General features: G+C 33.0%; 3 protein-coding genes across 3 annotated transcripts; 1 reads left to right on the top strand and 2 right to left on the bottom strand.

The window, feature by feature from the left end:
- Nucleotides 1-1,073: 1,073 nt before the first annotated feature.
- Nucleotides 1,074-9,109, bottom strand: LOC11440708 (glycosyltransferase-like KOBITO 1). The gene is made up of 11 exons (XM_003598852.4): nt 8,665-9,109; nt 6,764-6,913; nt 6,454-6,506; nt 5,574-5,682; nt 5,339-5,473; nt 5,167-5,211; nt 3,066-3,253; nt 2,840-2,981; nt 2,235-2,281; nt 2,041-2,128; nt 1,074-1,575 (listed from the first exon to the last, which is right to left on the bottom strand). The coding sequence occupies exons 1-11, from the start codon at nt 9,010-9,012 to the stop codon at nt 1,291-1,293; spliced, it is 1,590 nt and encodes a 529-aa protein (XP_003598900.2). The 5' UTR covers nt 9,013-9,109; the 3' UTR covers nt 1,074-1,290.
- A 1,890-nt stretch (nt 9,110-10,999) lies between these two features.
- LOC11421886 (dolichyl-diphosphooligosaccharide--protein glycosyltransferase subunit DAD1) lies at nt 11,000-14,650 on the top strand. Its single transcript, XM_003598849.4, has 6 exons — nt 11,000-11,150; nt 12,320-12,425; nt 12,502-12,549; nt 13,582-13,669; nt 13,889-13,932; nt 14,219-14,650. The coding sequence occupies exons 2-6, from the start codon at nt 12,342-12,344 to the stop codon at nt 14,300-14,302; spliced, it is 348 nt and encodes a 115-aa protein (XP_003598897.1). The 5' UTR covers nt 11,000-11,150; nt 12,320-12,341; the 3' UTR covers nt 14,303-14,650.
- Nucleotides 14,651-15,422: 772 nt separating this feature from the next.
- On the bottom strand, nt 15,423-18,758 carry LOC11425396 (protein EARLY RESPONSIVE TO DEHYDRATION 15). Its single transcript, XM_003598848.4, has 3 exons — nt 18,603-18,758; nt 16,675-17,071; nt 15,423-15,962 (listed from the first exon to the last, which is right to left on the bottom strand). The coding sequence occupies exons 2-3, from the start codon at nt 17,030-17,032 to the stop codon at nt 15,811-15,813; spliced, it is 510 nt and encodes a 169-aa protein (XP_003598896.1). The 5' UTR covers nt 17,033-17,071; nt 18,603-18,758; the 3' UTR covers nt 15,423-15,810.
- Nucleotides 18,759-19,602: the final 844 nt, after the last annotated feature.

Here is a 19,602-nt window from a genome sequence, read left to right as displayed (position 1 = left end):
TTGAGTTTCAAGAAAATAAATATAGTATTCATATTGTCAGTTAAACTCACCGGCGAATTTTTTACCACGAAACCAACTTTTATTGATTTTTTATCTCTTTTTCTATCATATCATAAACATGCATATCACATCATTTTTTTCTATTTCTTTTTCTATTAAGATATAGAATGAGTGTTTGAGTGTCTATAGATTATTTTTCATGTAAAAAGTTAAAAAAAAAAAAAAAAAAAAAAAGCGTTTTCATAAAATAAAAAACAAAAACAAACACACTCTTAGAAGTTAGCAAAAAAAAAAAAAAACACACATTCTTATAAGCTATTTTGAATGTTTTTTAAGGGTGTTTCTAACACCCATGGTTTTAAAATTCAAACAGGTTTTGAGAAATGTGAGAGAGAAACAAAATTATTATTTTTTGTGCAACTATTTTTTTAGATAATTTTGTAGACCAAACTAAATTGCTAACTAACGAACAATATATCAAATAACTAAATTAATTAACTAAAGATATTCAAAGATTAAACTATTGAATAAAATACAAGATTTGATGGATTAAATCAAATCTAAGTTATCCTAAAAAAAAAAGTATCTAACATTTAGATCTTGAAGGAGGGAAGGAGGGTGATTAACAAACTCGGTCATGTTACTTTGGCAGCCTATGTGTTTCATCTCCAAGACTCCATCCCCACTCATTACAAGCAAAACTAGGTGTTTTAGTTTTTTTTTTTTTTTAGTGAGATAAATGCCATAAAAACAACTACATGATCAAATCTCTTTTTTGAATGAAGAAAAGTTTTGAAGAGTTGGAAACTAAAGACTCACTAAGATCCAAGTATCAAACTTCAAAGATTGCTTATAAATGTATTTATATATTACCCATCAATCTCATATAAGAGCCAAATTACCTACAAACGAGAATCTCAAGAGCCAATTAAAACTGAGGTCTTTGTAGGTTCTAAGCTGATTCCTTAAAAATTGTATCAACCTACATTGGCAAATCTCAATTATTTTTTTCACTTCACAAATTTTTCTCATGTACTTGTAGAAAAAATATATTATAGTAACAATTAGTCTTTTTATGCCTAAGAAAAAAATGTATTTTATTACATGAAGCAACTATTAATTTACACTCACTAATATAGCATATCATGTTTGTTTGTTGAATATCTTCATATTGTGAAAATTACATAAAATAGAATTCACATTAGTAGCATTCTATACAGAAAAAATGACAAAAACAAGATATGGCATATCAACCTATGGAAAGTAAAGAAAAGGTGGTTTTGAAACTGATCATGAATGTGAAATGAGGTTACTATCTTCTACTACTCCTGGTGGAGACTGCGGCGGTACAGCCAGTTCTTGAAATACAGAAGATTCAAGATCCAAAACCTTCCTTGCAGTAGCTTGAGATTCTTTGGTTCTTCCAACCTTTCTAGATGGGAGAGATAAAGAGGCGATAGCTCTTGTTGAATTGCTACTGTCAATTGAATGCAAAAACTTTTCTTTGGAAAGTGATGGGGCTGATGCAATGACAGAACTGAATACTCCAGATTCCCTCAAACTTTGTATTATGACCTGAAGACAAATTCATCAAGAAATAAGATTGAAGCTATGGAAAATAAAATAAAATAAAAAGTAAAATATGTAGAAATGGATAATTTTCTAGATAGTAACTGTTCCAATTGGATCAATCTCTGACAGTTTTTTCAATCACTGATTGCAAAGAATAGAAGTTTGTTCAGATTCTACAATGCAACGGTGTTATAGTGCCGTTATATCAACTATTTGACAACATTCTGTGCTAAATAGCATATCCCATAACAATAGTGTTTTGTTTAAATTCCACTATGTTATAGCGCTATGACTCCAACAAGTTGAATTGTTGGGAGTTGGGACAACTTTTACTCCATGAAGGGTGTTAGTATCTTGTTTGTGTCCATACCATTATGAGCATGAATAGAGTTTTGAATCGTAATACATCATATACGTAATATTTTTCAGTTTACAAATTAGCGACCTTGGTTTTCTTTATTCACTTACCATGGGAGTGTATATGCGAGTCAATATCCCTTTTCTCAACAGTTTAATCTTCACCTCTTTATCACCCCACACAACATGCTCATTATACCTACAACAAGAAGCAAAGACCACATGTTCAGGAAGATTAATAACATAATGGTCAAGAAATCAAAGAGGAAGAGGTCATAAATGAATAGGAATTGAAGCTAGCATACCACTTCAACATTTCTTCTTCAGTTGCAGTTGAAGCAATGATGAATGCCTGAAATTGATAAAGTCTACTTAGCATAAATGAAATAAATAATGAATGCCTAGAATCGAAAAGGTCTACTTATCAGTTATCACCAATGAGTGATTACCGACAACAAATATTTTGAAATATATAGTTAACAGCTATGTAACACCGCAACTTCAGATTGAAGTTGTGTCCTATGACACGTGTCACGACACCGACACATGTGATTTCATCAAATTGCTTCTGTTTTTAAATTATTACCGGTGTCTACGTGTCAGTGTCATTGTCATGTGTGGTGTCTAAATAAGTGTTCTGTAGGTTAACACTTCATTCTCACACCAAAAAAATAGAGAAAGGATAGCTTAAGTATATGAGGCTCCCAACATCACGCAAATATTGTACTCTTCACTCAAAATAAAAGAAATTCTAAGAAAATTTACTAAAAAATACCTAAACCTTATAGTAAAATAATAATACACCAGCTGAATAGATCCGGTTTTCTGATATGCAATCCAAATGAAAAACTGAATTGGAGAGAAGGCAGCAAAATAAGAAAGAAAGAAAGAAAGAAAAACTTAAACTTACTGATCTGTCAAATTCCAACATGAAGCATCTTTTGACATCTTCTTTTGTAGGTTTGCAACCACAACGATCACGTCTAGAAGTTAAATCTGAGAATTTGGCGTATGTGTAATGTAAAACAGCAGCCTCTTCCAATTTGATTTCACTGGCATAATTCAGAAGAATCATCACAATACTATTTAAAATATCATACATAAAAATGCTTTATATATTGATGATGTTATTATACTTCGGGGTTTTCATATAATTATGCCATCTGTGTGCACCATTAGGCCGAAGGTGATCTTGTACCCGTGCAACTGATTTTCCGTTTCCATAAGTCAGGAAATAGTTTGGATTGCCGCGCACAGAATCTTTGTACATGCCAAAGTATGTATCCTTTGGAAGATGATCATAATTCTTCTTGAACATCGTCACCTGCTTTGACAGATCAAAAGAGAAAGAGGGATGTAGAACTGTAAATAACAAAACATGCAAACTTCAAACCAGAACCACAGAAAAATCCTCCCAATTCAGCCAAAACACAATACACAAATAAGAAAATAATTGCATCCAATTCCATTACAGTTTTTTTTTTACAATATAGTGCCCAATCAAATCAAACAACGAGCCAAAGGGGAAGAAAAAAGTTTTAAGAAATCAACAAATGTAAATGAATGAACATAGGTTTATAAATTTATTAACTTACAATTCCTTTCATGTCAAAAGATAAATCTAATCGCATTTCATTCTGGTAAACAATCAAAGTATAAGAGTGGCCGAGGTGTTCATCATAGCATCAGTTTTGACTACTACAGTTTTTTATCCTAGCTGAGACTACTAACTGTATATCCCTCAATCAAATGACATTTAGAATCATTGAGATGTCCACGAGATTTTCAACCCCACAAATACAAATCTTGTTTAACCGAGGCAACCAAGAAACAAAGACCATTGATATACTCATCCTAGCATATTAAATAAGCGTACAAAGTCATACAAAACCTAATGCTCTTTTCATGGCACACAATTGGTATACGTTTGTCATCAACAAAGTATCCCAAAGATTATATCAATAGGTGAAGACATGTGAATAGTTTTTATATCATATCTTTAACAATCCCATCAAGTAGTAGACTTTTTTTTCGTGTTAACCCACTGATTCCAAGGGGAAGAGTGCCCTGGTAATCCAGCATTCAGCCATGAGGTAAGTATAGCCTAGTCAAGAATTGTTCCACCCAGGAATCGAACTCGGTTCTCCGGAACAATTCGTCCTTTGGTGAAGCTCATTATCCACTTGAGCCTAATCACTTGGTTTCAAGCAGTAGACCTTTGGATTTAAAGTATAGACTATGCACAGGCTCAGCAACCTTAATCTAAAATTCAATTTTCTTTAATCAAAAGAATGGGGCAAAAAGAATCAAACTCTGGATAAGTTATTCATAAAGGCTCTAATATCATGTCATGTACAAACAATCCCAAAAACTTCAGCGGTTAGGTGAACAGACGAGAAGGTTTATTATGGTATATCTGTTATAACTTTGGCTAAGTAATGTTGTGCTAGCCTCCAAGGCTCCAACGCCACGTTTACGTTCCCATGTGCTGACCACAAATCCAATACTTGCTTTACTGTAAATAAAATTGGATTCGACAGTTTTTCTTTTAGCTAAATGATACTCCATCCGGACTTAATTACAAACAAAAATACCTACTCTCACTTATTAAGGAAGGTGGTTAAGTGCAATTAATTTCTTGGTATTAGAGCCTACATGACATGGAGTATTTGTTGTGTTTCGATGCCTAGTAATGCACCATCATTTATTATTAACTTCAAGTCCTTGCATCTGTCTTCTTTTGTTAACAATTTCAATTTTTAAATTAATTCAGTACAGTTCTCTATCCTACTCAGCTAAGTAAGCTAAAATACTCATATATGATGCTCAACCCAACAAGAAATGCTTGCCATCACAACATCTCAACCTTCATCGACTTGTTCACTCTAAAGTGACCTGATGCACCAGTTTGCGTGATGAATCTAAAACTCTAAACTCAATGACATATATGTCAACTGAAGCACAAAACTAGTACCATATATATATATTAGAGACTTAACTTTACCGTCAATAAACTTATGCTTTAACGAAAAATTCATTAAAGGCTAAATCAAATTAAAGATAAATTTAATATTATCATCACACTTGGTAGAAGAAAAGGAATAGCATCTTCAAAATATCTACATACGTATAACTAACGAGTCTCGTATAATTATATGATAAGCCGGTTCTTTTCATGTTCTCTGTAAATAAGTTGCACACTTTAAGGAAAGACTCTGTAAAGCTTTCAAGACTTACCTCACTAAATGGTTCTTTGATATCATCTCGCTCAACACTGCTCTCCTAGAAAAAGAAGAGTGATAGAATTAGTTACAGAAGTGAAGCTTAACAATATAGCCATTTCTCTTCCAGTTCCATGACTTATAAATGAAAATCATGCAATTACGAAGAATTTGCAGATTGTACTCACATAGTTCGGAAATATGACCATATCAACATTTCCTGGAACATCAAGAAGCAACTGCCTTAAAGAGTACTCCCGAGCACCAGCCGGGTGTATTAATTCATCTGTATCAAGATGAAGAATCCAGTCCATACCAGAATCCTGATGATACAACATGCAGAAAATTGCGTTGATCAACCAAATTATGCAGAAAACAATAATATAATAAATGAGAATTTCACAATTAAACAATTTGCCATACCCTTGCCATAACAATAGCCATCTCCATATTGAGGGATTGCTTTACAAAAAGTTCGTAATTGCATGGCTTGTAAAAGAAGCTTGCCAGCCATGTCTCGTTCCAAATACGGCTGATGCAACCAACAACTTATATGATCAGTATGAAAAATCCCACTCATAAAAACTAAGGAACTAGAATTAGAATAAAAATAAATACATGTATCCTGAAGACAGGAGAATGCAAGAATATCACCATGTCATATAAAAAGTATAACACTGACAAGGAAAAGCAATAAAATTTTATGACAATGAGCATAGTAGCCTTATGGTGTTGAGCATTGAGTTGTGGCTTCTATTTAATGGATAAAATTTTGTCCTTGGTTGGCTTTGATGATTTGTGTTTCTTCTTTATTGTGACTGAGCATTGATAATTGCCCTTGGATTGTCGTTACGACTGACATATCCCAGCATTTGTCGTTGAATTTTTTTTATTTGATATGCAGCTTTCTATTGCTCGTCATCCCAAGCTGGAAGTGCTGCGAACACCTTCCAGCTTGCAGCAGGGTATAAGAGATATCAATAGTTAGTAATAAGGTAGTACCTAGTTAGCAGTTAGTTTTCAACATGTAGGATGTAGGTACCGAACTTAAGGATAACTTTTGTCAATTCTATCATTTTACATTCATCAATATAATGCAGTTTTAGACTTTTTGTTTTCTTTTCACCTATGGATGCCATGTTTACTAACAGAGTTGTCGTGGACACAAAATTGTCAAACTATTATCATGAAAGCATATCTAAATTCAAATTGGTAAAATCTGAAGAACACTATAACCAATTGAAAATTGCAAAATCAATTAAAAAGGATGAGATTCAATAATAAAATGGTAAAAATGATTAACCTCTTAGCTTGTTGTTCTTCCAGCTGACTTGTTCTATATATAACCTTTACACCCTAGTTAAATAACATAAACCAAATTAGAATAATAGCATTAGGGAAGAGAAAGAAGGAACGTGAAATGAATTAACAGAATTGAATCCTAATACTGATAGAACACTGAAATTTATTGTTCAACTCACTTTCACCCTAACGTATCCAAACATAAATTATTACTTTGTATACCTTAAACTTGTTTTAACTAAAATTAATTCAATCAAAATCAATTTTTGCTACTGTAGAACCAAACGCATGCTGAGTTTGTGTCTACTTACAGGAATTGATTCCAAGACCTTTGATACTTCAGGAGTAGCAGCCTTCCCCTCCACAAAGAGAAAAAAGTTTGTCACTCCAATGACTTTGTGATAAAACATCCAGGGAAGAATCTGCTCGAGCCCTGCTGAGGTACTACTTGTGACACAAATCTGCACATCAAGAGGAAAATATGGATTCAATTGATATCCGAAAGAGACGCATACACTTAATAAAATTTATAAAGATGAAGTAAATCTACAAAAAAAAAAAAAAATGAAGGGCGGAAAAGGCTTTCCATGTATAGAATAGCTTAAACCTAAGAACAGTAAAAATCTCTGAGATAATCTTCAACAAAACTACCTAAATTTGCAAACACATCATAGAAAACCAATAAAACATAGATCACATGAACTAAACTCCAGTACTAGTAATATAATTTACTCAAAGCTCAACTGAGCTAGGACTAAACCTTAAACCAAAATTACTATAAGATTAGAAGATATAGTAAAGAAATACACTTCACTAATAAAATTGCTCGAAAACAATAACAGCAACACAAACAAACAATACTTACAGAAACAAACTTCATTATCCTCGTATACTAATCACCGACAAAATTTCTACATCAACCCCATTCATAAACACAGATCACATGGCTTCAAACATCAGAACTAGTCAAAATAATTTACTCCAGTAATAACATAAACTACTCAAAGTTTAATCCATCCAAGGCTAAACCTTAAATAAAACTTCTCTAAACTTAGGAAAGAATTATTTTTTTTAAAATAGAAGATATTTTTCTTATCGAATTACTCTAAAACACAAGAACAGCAATGCAAACAATATTTTTGAAACATCCTTCATTATCCTCATAAACTAATCGCCAACAAAATTTCTACAATAACCCCATTCACAAACATCAAAACTAACACAATTGAAAGAAAAAGTGAAAATAAATTCAAACCCCACAATGAAGCCAGCACTTTTGCTTCAAAATTACACCCATAAAAAACAATAAAAAATAGGCACAACATAAATTTCAAAGCAACACAAAAAAACAATATTTTCAGAAACACCAATAAAATTTCTATATCAACCCCATTTAAAAACACAGATCACATAACTTATGAGTTATGATACACCAGAACTAGCAAAATTGACTAAAACCCAAGCTCAACACAGATCATCAAACCCAAAATGAAAATCCCCAATATGAAGCAACCCCTTATAATAAAAGTTGCAATCAAATAATAACAACTAAGCCTTATCCCACTAAAAGGAGTCGGCTACATTGATCAAATGACGCCATAATGATCTATATCATATACCATATTCTATCCAACTCATTAATCTCTAGATCTTTTTTAATCTCTTATAGTTTCTCTAGGTCTTCTTCCTCTGCCTCTAGTGATTTGATCTACTCTCCTTACTACAAAATCTACAAGTCTTCTCTGTACTATGAAGTCATTACATTCATTCAATTGGTGTTACTTCAGAATAAATGGTTTCTCTTATAGTTTTCCTTGATCTTCCTCTGCTTCTAGTGATTTGACTACTCTCCATCCTATCCACTCACTACAACATCTACAAGTCTTCTCTTTACACGCTCAAACCACCTAGGCCCAACTCAAACTAATCAACAATAAATTTCTACATCAGCCAAATTTATAAACACAGATCATATGACTTCTGATACACACCAGCACTAGCAAAATTGACTAAAAACCAAACTCAAACAGATCATCAAACCCAAAATGATACAAAACACAAATCACAGCAAAAAACATACAAAACACAAAAAAGGATACAAATCATCATCATAAAGCCATCCCTTTTGCTTGAAAGTTACAATCAAACAAAACAACAAAAAAACAAGCACACCCCACAATTTAAATCAATTCAAAAAAGCAAAAAAACAAACCTTTGGAGTAAGTGAGTCACCAAAATCAAGTTTCCAATTATGGTAATAAGGAAAAGAAGGAGAAGAAGAACGACCAAGGTTAAGACAATCAGAAGAATGAGTAGTATGAGTAAGAGGTGAAAGAGGAGAAGAATCCATGCCAGGGAAGTTATGAGCGCCATGAGGTGACAAAAGGGTCGCTGGATCGGTGATACCACCACGCCATTGAAGGATGAAAGCAATGGTAGCGAGGGAGACAGGGAGGAGAGTGAGGAGGAGGAGGATCTTGGAGGTGAAGGAGGAGGAGGTAGTGGAGGCGGGTTGACGGAGAGGGGTGTGGAGGTGGTTGTGGTGGCTGGTGATTGGCATGGCGGTGGTTGAAGGAAGTTACACACGCAACAGCAATGAGTGCTGTGTTGTGTGATAGTGAAGAGAGTGAAAATGAATCATGGAGTGATTTGAGTCATATGTGTTTTACTTCTTTCATTTTCCTTTTTTGAACAACTATTTTTGGACTAAAAATTACTGTACAAAGAAGTCAAAGACTCTGCACTTCATTGACTCTGCATTTTCGTTATCACTTTAATTTATAATATTAAATAATTTTATTAACTGATGATGTGTCCCATGTTTTACAATAAAATGGCATATGAGGTGTCATAGAGATTAAAGTGAAAATAGAAAATGGTCATTTTAGCCTCTATACCAACAATCAATATCTCTGAATTGATTATCGAATCCTTAAATCTCAAAATGTTAATCTTTGAATCAGATATAATGACAATGAACGATAAAGATCTTCATAAGATATATTTGTAAAAACAATTCTTAAAAAATATATTAAAATATACTATTAATTATTTTAAAAATCTATTAACATTATTTTTTTGAGAAATTATGTAATTTTTTAATAAATATTACAATATGTTTTTTTTGACAAAAAATATAACAATATGTTTACATCATTATTTATTTTATATAAACTTTTTTTAGGCAAATTATTGTTATTAAAAAAAAAAGTATCCTCAATTTTTTTAAGGCAAACTATTGTTACTTTTGTCAATTTCAAGTATCTAACTACTCAACTAATTATTGGTGGAAGGAGGTTAGTAGGATTAGAGAAGGGGAGGGTGGGGGTGGTGTTAGCTGGTTTGAGGGATGTGTGGTTAGGTGTGTGGGTGATGGGGAGGATATCTTGTTTTGGCATGAGAGGTGGTGTGGTGGTGTCTCATTCCGAATTCTTTTTAGAAGGTTATTTGATTTAGCTTTAAATAAATCCATTACTGTTAAAGAGATGTTTTCTTTAGGATGGGGAGAGGAGGGAGGGGGATGGTGGTGGCGTAGGAGATTGTGGGTGTGGGAGGAGGAGCTCCTAGCAGAGTGTAGGTTATTACTTGCTAACGTTTCTTTGCAGCCTCTTTCCTATGATGTGTGGCAGTGGCAACCGAACCCTAGTCAAGGTTGCACAGTTAGCGGGGCATATGCTATGCTTATCAATCAGGAAGTGCAGTAGGATGGTCTTTGCGAAGAATTGGTTTGGCACAAACATGTTCCCCTCAAGGTGTCTATTTTTGCTTGGAGGTTGATTCGAGATAGACTTCATACAATGTCTAATTTAGCATATCATGGTATCTTGAATTCAGAGGCATGCTTTTGTGTGACAGGATGTGGTTTCGTGGAAGATGCACGACATTTATTTTTGTCTTGCAGTTTCTTTGGTTCTTTATGGTTTTTGGTGAGGTCTTGGATAGGCTTTGATGGTGTCGATCATTGTGATATATCAATTCATGGTGCTCATTTTGCATTTTACAGAGGTGGTTTGAAATCAAGGAGATCTTTTCTTCAACTTATTTGGTTACTCACGATGCGGGTTATATGGAATGAAAGAAATAACAGGCTTTTTAAGCAAAAAGAAAGTTCCTTAGTTCAATTATTAGACAAAGTAAAGTATCATTCTTTGTGGTGGCTGAAAGTCAATAATGTTGTATTTATGTTTGGTGATCAGATGTGGGTATCGAATCCATTGTCGTGTTTAGGCATTGGATAACAACTTGTTGTATTTTTAAACTACTTGTATCGTTTTAAGTAGTCTTTTCGGTACATCTTGTGTTGAGTGGGCTGCTTTAGCAGTGTTAATATATTCCATTTTTGTTTGTTAAAAAAAAACTAATTATTTACTCAAAAAAAAAAAGGACTAATTATATAATAAATAAGGACAATAGAGTAAATAAATTACTCCATCAAAAAAAGTAAATAAATTACATTTCATCATTAAAGTTAATCATTTTTTTTTTAATAAACGCAAGACACCTATTTAAGATGTATGGAAAATTTTAAAATTACCAACTGCGAAAATATTTAAAATTATAAAAAATTACTAGTTGTGAAAAGACGATCCTGGGGCTGCTGAGACAAACTTCAATTAATTAGTCTTTACAGGAAGTACCGCAAGAATTCCAGCGGCTGATCCACGTCTGTAGTAGTTGTCTGAATATCGGAATCCAAAGGTAACCTCGCCTTCGCTCAGATCCAATTCAATTGCTTCAATTTACCATTCATTCATTTGCATTATGGATTTTAATTTTAATTTTCCTATTTTCCAATTTTATTCTTTTTTATGTTATATATTCTTACAGATTTCCAATTTTTTAGTTGTTGCATCACATTTCTGATTGAAGTCGTATCCCCGTGTCTACACTTGTTGTGTCCGACACCGACTCTTGTGATTATATTGAATTGTGTTATTTTCTCAAAATTTTATTGGTGTCTGTGTTAGTGTCCGTGCTTCATTTTACAAATAAATGGTTTATGTATCTTTATTGAATTGAGATGCAAATTGTTTTTGCAAATCAAGATCTCTGAAATTGAAAATTTGATAATTATTTTAAATAACTCTTTTATGTATGTACCCTTTCTAGCTGCATTTTGTTTTTTGCAAATGATCAAACCATGTCATCAAGGTTTTAAATTGATGTCATGGTCGCGTTGCAATCCTTGATATTATTATGGTTTTTATATCTTAACCCATTCTTACAAAACTTGATTGTAACTTTGTAAGGTTAGAAGTGTCACTCTCGATATAAACACTTTTCAGACCTTATGTCTTTTTAATGTGAAACTTGGACTTTTTTGTAATTGATATTGTGGAAAATCTGGGCCAAGTACAGTTAATGTGGTGCAGATAGTGTGCACATTGTGGTCGTAGAGGCATGAAAATCATGATGTCGCAACCCAGATGGTGATAGTGGACTTTTTTTTTTAAATCTTGCATGTCCTTGTAAACTGAAATTCTTTGCTCCGAAAGATAGATAAGTGTATTGTTTGATTTTTTTTTTTTAATTTTAGTCTATTTACTTGTGTAAAGAGAAGTCGTGGGTTAGTTTTGTTCGACTGTAAATATCTTTTGCTAAGGTTTGCAAACTTTTTACTTTAGATAATATTAATGCATATGTCTCTCTTACTAGAGTTCTTATATTGATACTGCATTATCTATCATGTATTTATATCTCTTTATATTGTGATTTTTTGTCATGTTTTAATGTTAAGATATGATGCAAGAATTAGTAATGTCGCTTATTGCACTGAATATTGTGACTTGAAGTGGACTTAATTATCTTCTGTTTCAGCATCTATAGCCATATTTGTGTGAACCTCTTTCTCTTTTTTCACTGCGTAGGTAGAAGGAAGAGTTGAAGACAATGGTTAAGTCTACTGCTAAGGATGCACAAGATCTTATCCGCACTCTTTGGTCTGCTTATTCCGCAACCCCTACAAATCTCAAGGTTGCTCCTCTCTTCCCATGTCTATTTCTCCAAAATTGTGTACTTTTTTCTAACCCTACTTTCGCTTTTCCTTTAGATCATTGATCATTATGTTGTGTTCGCTGTCTTCACTGCCCTCATCCAGGTACTTCCCAACCTTGCTTCAATTTCTAACAGATTTGTTCTTTGATTATAACTTTTGTTTAATAATGTTAACCTGAAATATTAGTGAATCAGTCTTTGATGATTGTGATGCCTCCCAATATGATAGTGTCTTTCGATTTTAAATATCCAATTCAATCCTTGAAATTGTACCGATATTGCAAAATGATCTCTGAAATTACAAAATGTTAATCAAATTTGTCCTTGTGTTAGTATTTGCTGGATGACATTAAGTTGGTAATATAGGAGATGAATTTGAAAATAAATTATGTCAGAGATGCATTTGATAACATATTTAGAGTTAGGTATGAACTTAATTAGAAGTTCATAACTCTAGGGGTCATTTTAGAATATTGATTAAGTGGAGGACTGGGTTTATACAGCCCTACAATTTCAGGGACCGACTTGGGTTTTTTCTTTTATTTCTTTTTTATATCTAGCTTCAATGCTTAGAAAATGCTCAATCCACGAATGGGTGGAAGAAAACAGTGTTCTGCCCCCAATTTAAGACACTGAAATCAATACATCAAACAGAAAGCTCATTCCATATATCATGACATTATGCTGAAGTGCCGCAGTCCATAAATCACTTCAAAAATCCGCAGAGTGCACTAGAAACATGCACACCGTCATCAACATGTGTAACACAAAAAACCCAAAAGAAGCTAGCTTACTGGAATGTAAATATCAGAGAACTCTTCCATTTTTCTAACTACCTCGAACAGCGCAACATTTGTAATCTCACTTTCGGATAATATCCTTTCAGAATCCAGACATTATTGAAAAATTGCTTCGAGATTTTAAATCATACTTTGCCTGACAATACCCTTCCAGGTTCTAGTTTAATGAACTCCCAAATCTAATGTTTTGAAAATACATTGTGTAACTGAAATTAATATTTGTGAAGGTTGGCCGATAGGTTTACGTTGAAGTTACTTGCTCTTTTTCTTTGTTTTTTGACAATAAGTTGCTCTTGTTGAAAGTTATATTTCTTTTCCATTTTCTTAATGACCAGGTAGTTTACATGGCTTTGGTGGGAACATTTCCATTCAACTCCTTCCTGTCGGGAGTACTTTCTTGCGTTGGAACTGCAGTTTTGGCTGGTAAGTAACGAAGTTGATTTCAAATTTTCGGTGCAGCTAACTTTGCAATTTATGCACACGCATGCATTTCAGTACACTCAGATACTTTTTTTTTTAAGGAAGTACACTCAGATACATGTGTGTAGATATAATACAATAGTCCTAATCCACCTAGGTTCATATGCATAAGTTCTGTTCTTGTCTTTCTTATCAATGTTACCATCCTCTATTTTTGACCAGTTTGTCTCCGGATCCAAGTGAATAAAGAGAACAAGGAATTCAAGGTAAAATTCCTTTCTTGTGTATCATGATATTTGACTTGGTTTATATGAGTCAAATTCAAAACCTATAATTATTCATGCAACTCTCAACCTGTAACATTTATAGGTTTTCTGTCATTTATTAATTATCCTGACTATGTTATGTAGTTTCAAACTCAACCTCTATGAATATTTCATATATCTTTAACTTGACTGAACAAAGTAGAAAGGAAATGAAGAAGTAATGTGTTGCATTGTTTTCTTCATTTGATATATTCTTACAGATAATTGGTATTTCATTTTAATGCAGGACATTGCTCCTGAGCGTGCTTTTGCAGATTTTGTTCTCTGCAATGTGGTGCTCCATTTGGTGATCATGAATTTCCTTGGTTAAATTGGGTTCATGTAGCTTTGCTTGATTCCATTAGAACAGAACTCATTGACTCAAAAGACGAAGAAAAATAGAGCAGAGACCTGGGATAGGAAAAATAATAGTAGTTGTACCTGGACCCTTTCCTTTTCCGGGAATTTTGTTTGGACAGAGAAATGCTAGGAGTTTACTTTGCATTCTTTTAAATGTTTGTTGAATTTGAATTACACAAGATGTTCACATCAACTATCTAAATCTGAGCAAGGTGTTCGCATGTTTTAGTCTTCTGAACAAATTTGAATGATCTGTTATAACTGCCTTCTCCTGCATCTAAATGAAAGGAATGTTGGATTAGAGTACCTCCAACAATGATTTGGGTGTTGTTAATCTTTGAATCAAATAATTTGCTTGTATCACAACCGATTCAACCTAAACTGCGAATTCTTTGTAGTCAACAGTTGTTTGGGGATAATGAGACAATGCTGGAACGTTCAAGCGAAGGTTGCTGAACAAGAGGATTAGAAAATCACCAATTCCTTGATTTTTAATAATGTAAAACCAAAAACAAATTAGTTTCTTCTTCCAAATCCTACAGTACACCTAGTTAATTGGGAAATTTCAAACTGTAAATTGAAAGACTTGAGCTATGTTTGGAACCACAGTGAGAAGCCTCGTAGACACGCGTGTTTTTCGAAGCAACAAATGTTAGCCTCGCTCTATCAAATCAAAAGGCCTTGTGAACGCATGTTTTTCCAAAGAAACAAATGTTAGCTTCTCATTATCAAGTCAAAAGGCCTTGTGAACGCGCAGCTGCGGTAAAAAGATATGGAACCAAACACACGCCATTAAAAAGATACGACATCTTCATTTTTGATGTTGAAGACAATTTTATTAACGAAAATCTGGCCAAAAATCAAATTTCATTAAAATGATACGGCATTTTGTTCAAAGTAAATAGTTGACATAATATATGTAAATCTAACGAGCCATACAATTTAAATATCTTGTATCATAAGATAAAACTTGGGAGATTGCTTCATAAGAGACTTGTTTATTTTTTCGGTTTAGAGAGCAGTTCACCATTTAATAATAGTGATAAGGGATGGATAAACATATAAAATGGGAATCATCACATTGTTCCAAGTTTAAATAAAGTTGATAAACTGATGCAATTGCATAGAAAAAAGCAGCTGCTTAACCATTTTCTTTCCAAATGTAAAATTACCAAACTGAAAAGTTCAATCCAATTACCAAACTGAACAGGACACACCTAAAACATCAAATTCATAGACTCTACTTTGCCATGTAACTGACATTAACCATTCATCAAACCATAAACATTCCAAGATTTGAGCCGTTCAAACTTGAAAGTCTCACCTACCATTAAATACACTACATGAAAACCAACAAGAAAAATACAAAGACACTACACCTTCTTCTATGTACACAAGTTATCTCAACATTGATTTGTATACTCAAGTCAGAAACTTGCAGTTCAAACAAGCTACTACACTGTGAGCTTCAAGTTTTTCCTAACGAGGTTGGTGAATTCTCTGAGGTGCACACTTGAGGTTAACATATTGTGCTGGCTTCTCAAATTGCTTTGGAGACCCGATAGGGGACTTTGAACCCCTTTCCTTTGGTGACAAGATCTTGATAAGAGCTGCAGCATCCTTGTTAACACCTGATTAAAGAAATAAATCAACTGTGATACATTGCATATTTTGTGATTAGTAGGAATCGAACTCAAAATTCTAGGAATTACAACACTCACACACACTGCGCACCAACTACTTGTGCTACACATCCGAAGGAATGATACATTACATTTACTCTAACTTTTGGTGCTTGCTACATAAACTAGAATGCAATCAATATCACAACTCAAATATAAATAATTAAGCACTTAAATGAATTGCCTCTACTTTAGGTTGAGGCTTATTTTTTACAATACAGTAGAAAAGTATGAGATCAATTTGATACACTGTCGGTGTAAAACATTTTACACTGATCAATCACAAATAACCCTTTGTATGATTTTTAAACTAGATATGCTTAAAGTAAAATATTTTTAATGACCCAATGATTACAACTGATTGACAGTGTAAAACAAATTACACTGTCGACGCATATCAATTAAATCCAAAACATATAATGTTGTAATACCACATGCATAAGGACCTATTTAGTTTAAAAAAGTATTTCCATTTTCTATTTCTACACATGGAAATAAACTATCACATTGTTTTCATTTTGTTTCCTAATTTCAAATATTTGTGCATATTGTGCATGAAACAAACTTAAATTGTCAAATATATTATCGTAAAGTATTGTTATGATCAAATATAAACAGTTACAGAATCAAAATTTTCCAATAAATTAGATTCAATGCTTACCATGAACAGGCTTTTTTTCCTCAACAGGTTCATCCATAACTGGACACTCTTGAGCTTCGTCGGACATCACCAATTTCTCAAACTCATTATCTAGAAAGTTGAAATCTTCTTCAATGCCAAGATCAAAAGTTTCTGACAGCATATGTTCTATATCATCATCATTTGTAGCATCATTTCCGCCACTTTCGACAAAATCTTCCTCCTTATGCTGGCTCAACCAATAGTTATGAAACCATGTCGAAGATTTCACAAGCTCCCACCATTGAGGTGAAAAATCCTCCACTTGCCGAAATGCAGCAGGTATGAAGAGAGGTGCATTTGGATTCAGAGCTGAACTTCTTCCAGTTACCAATGCCATCAGAACTTGTCAGCAAAATGCAATAACTTAAACACAATCCTACAAAGTGTTCATAAAGTATATCAGTTTATAATTACATGAGAACTTGAAAAAATAGCAGTTTGTTCAAATTACGCTATGCTACAGTGCTTAATACTAAACTGCTATGATTCAAATAACTCATTTAGTGATTCAAATCATGTGTTAAGATCACAAGATTGCCAATAATAGCAAATGATTTGAGGAAATAGGATATCAGTGATACTCATCTGGTATCACTCAACAGATTTACAGTGACACTATTGGCCAACATTTTACGCTAAATAGGATATCGCAAACAAAAGCAATTTGTTTAAATTCGGCAAGCGCAACCATAGATGCTATTTAACAATACCATTCAAAGGCATATATCATATAAAGATAATTTTGTCAAAAAAAATAAAAAATCATATAAAGATAGTCTATTACCAATGAAATTGCATCATTGGTAATAGGTTATCTTTTCTAACAAAAAAGTAAATTTCTTTTTAGAGATCAAAAACTATGCACTGACTGTGTAAACAATCATTCAATCAAACTTTGCCAAGTAGACGTTTATTAAGATATTAAGGAAATAAAACAACAAAGGGACAGCAAGTTAAAATCTGATTTGATGAGTGTTGTACAATCCATAAAACTCTTGTTTTTATATGCATATTGAAAAATACCTTAAATTTTTAGTAAAGAGTAAAAAGACAAATAAATGGATACTTATAGAATATACTATACTATCTCACAATCAAAATTTTGGAATCATGTCAAATACTAAATAAAATCACATATAGAAAAAAATAAAAAAAAATAAATAAGCATGCTAATTATTTAGAAATACTTGCTTCAAATTAATAAAAAAAAAAAAATTAAACTTTCTTCAGATCTAGAGAAGATAACACTTGATTGGATCAAAAGTTTTGATCTCAAACACAACCCCTCCAAAAACACTACATCTTTTCTTAGATTCATATATCAACACAGTTATCATCCATCATCAAGCTAATAAGACTATGATCCATCCAAGATTTACTACATAGTAACAACAGTACTACCCTTATATTTTAAAATACACACACCACAAAGAAAATCATCAACCCCATCACATTAATTCCTAGTGAGAAAAAAAAAATCAACGAAAAATCACAGCATAACAAATAATCACTGAAAAAACATGACCCAAGAAAAAAATTCACACGCATGAAGAAATCATAAAGCTAAAGTGTTGAACTAACAAATTTGGAAAAAAAAAATTATAAAAATTGAATCTTTTTAGTACCATCCACATAAAAACTTGTTTAAAAAAAAAAATATCACTATATTAGCATCATAAAAAAAATATATCCATGGATCACAGTAAAAAACAATTTTTTTTCTACAATGGATCAAAGATATTGAACAAGAAATAGCATCAATCAAATGGGCTATAAAAATTGAACAAAAAATCATTTTTTTTCTTTCAAAAGATCAAAAATGGGACAAAGATATAGAACAAAAACATCACTCATCTAATCTAATAAAGAAGGAAAAAAAACATAATATGATGATGTTTCATTGTTACCTATTACTACAAGAGTGTATTTAGCAGAGTGATGTTATGATTGTTAACAAATATCACAATCAAAGAGTGAATGAATGAGTTGAAACAAAGCAAAATGGTATATAACATGTTGAATGGAAAGTGGATAAAGAAGAGAAAAAGACAGAATCTAGCTTCGGGTGATCCAAACCTGAGGTTCGGATTTGCTTTATTTGAGGTGTGGACCCACCACGTGGGTGGAAAGTGAGGAGAGTGGTCGATGGTGGAGAGAGAGTGGTTGATCGGACGGTTGAGAATGTTACAAGTGGGGTGGATATTTTGGGTAATGGGTCAATGATGACTTGGAGTGTTGATAAGGGCGGCTTGAGGAAAAATATGGTGTGGGTGGTTGTATAGTTTTGTAGATTGTGGACTCACTTGGATGGATCTAGTATACTATAAACCGTTGATTCTTGAGAGATCCTAACTATAAGAACCCTTAGATATGAAGAAATAAGATGAATGATATTTGTACAATAAATCTTGAACAACTTTTGTGATAATCATTTTTCCTCTTTTCTTATTGGATAAAAACAATAGAGAGAGAATAAAAACGCATGTGAGTATGATAGAGAGGGTTGTTTTAAAAGTTGTCAAAAAGTGATTGTACAACTAGTAAGCTCTTAATCTTTATGAATAGGGGTGTTGGCAGTCGGCACCATCAATAAACTAATACAATCACTTGTAAAATGCATTGATGCCTCTTTTTTGATCCATCTTGGTCCATTCTGCTGGGTTTTATTTTGGTCTGGCGGTGATCGGAGTTGTTTCGGGTTGTCTCAAAGAACCCGGGGTTGGGTTTTTCTTAGGTTTGATCTGACCTAGATTTGTTCTTATGGTTTTTCTTAAACTGGATATATTGTCAATACAAATATGGAGGTCCTCAACAACCTTTTTTGGTTCGTGTCATTGCTATTTGGGTGTGAACCTGGGAGATCTGTCACAGCGCGGTGGTGGTTGGGTTCTCTTTTGGTTGGATCTT

The sequence above is a fragment of the Medicago truncatula genome, chromosome 3 (genome assembly GCF_003473485.1).
Source record: "Medicago truncatula cultivar Jemalong A17 chromosome 3, MtrunA17r5.0-ANR, whole genome shotgun sequence".
In the NCBI taxonomy this organism is placed as follows: Eukaryota; Viridiplantae; Streptophyta; class Magnoliopsida; order Fabales; family Fabaceae; genus Medicago; species Medicago truncatula.
This window is presented reverse-complemented; position numbering and strand designations above follow the sequence as displayed.

Bases quoted from the DNA above. Each gene is read 5' to 3' on its own strand.
- LOC11421886 (XM_003598849.4), top strand. From the start codon at position 12,342: ATGGTTAAGTCTACTGCTAAGGATGCACAAGATCTTATCCGCACTCTT. The intron at 13,670-13,888 runs GTAAGTAACGAA...ATTTTTGACCAG, and splicing joins TGGAACTGCAGTTTTGGCTG to TTTGTCTCCGGATCCAAGTG. The intron at 13,933-14,218 runs GTAAAATTCCTT...ATTTTAATGCAG, and splicing joins AAGAGAACAAGGAATTCAAG to GACATTGCTCCTGAGCGTGC.
- LOC11440708 (XM_003598852.4), bottom strand. From the start codon at position 9,012: ATGCCAATCACCAGCCACCACAACCACCTCCACACCCCTCTCCGTCAA. The intron at 6,914-8,664 runs GTTTGTTTTTTT...CTTGATGTGCAG, and splicing joins GTGACTCACTTACTCCAAAG to ATTTGTGTCACAAGTAGTAC. The intron at 5,212-5,338 runs GTGAGTACAATC...TTCTTTTTCTAG, and splicing joins TGGTCATATTTCCGAACTAT to GAGAGCAGTGTTGAGCGAGA.
- LOC11425396 (XM_003598848.4), bottom strand. From the start codon at position 17,032: ATGGCATTGGTAACTGGAAGAAGTTCAGCTCTGAATCCAAATGCACCT. The intron at 15,963-16,674 runs GTAAGCATTGAA...TTCTTTAATCAG, and splicing joins GGAAAAAAAGCCTGTTCATG to GTGTTAACAAGGATGCTGCA.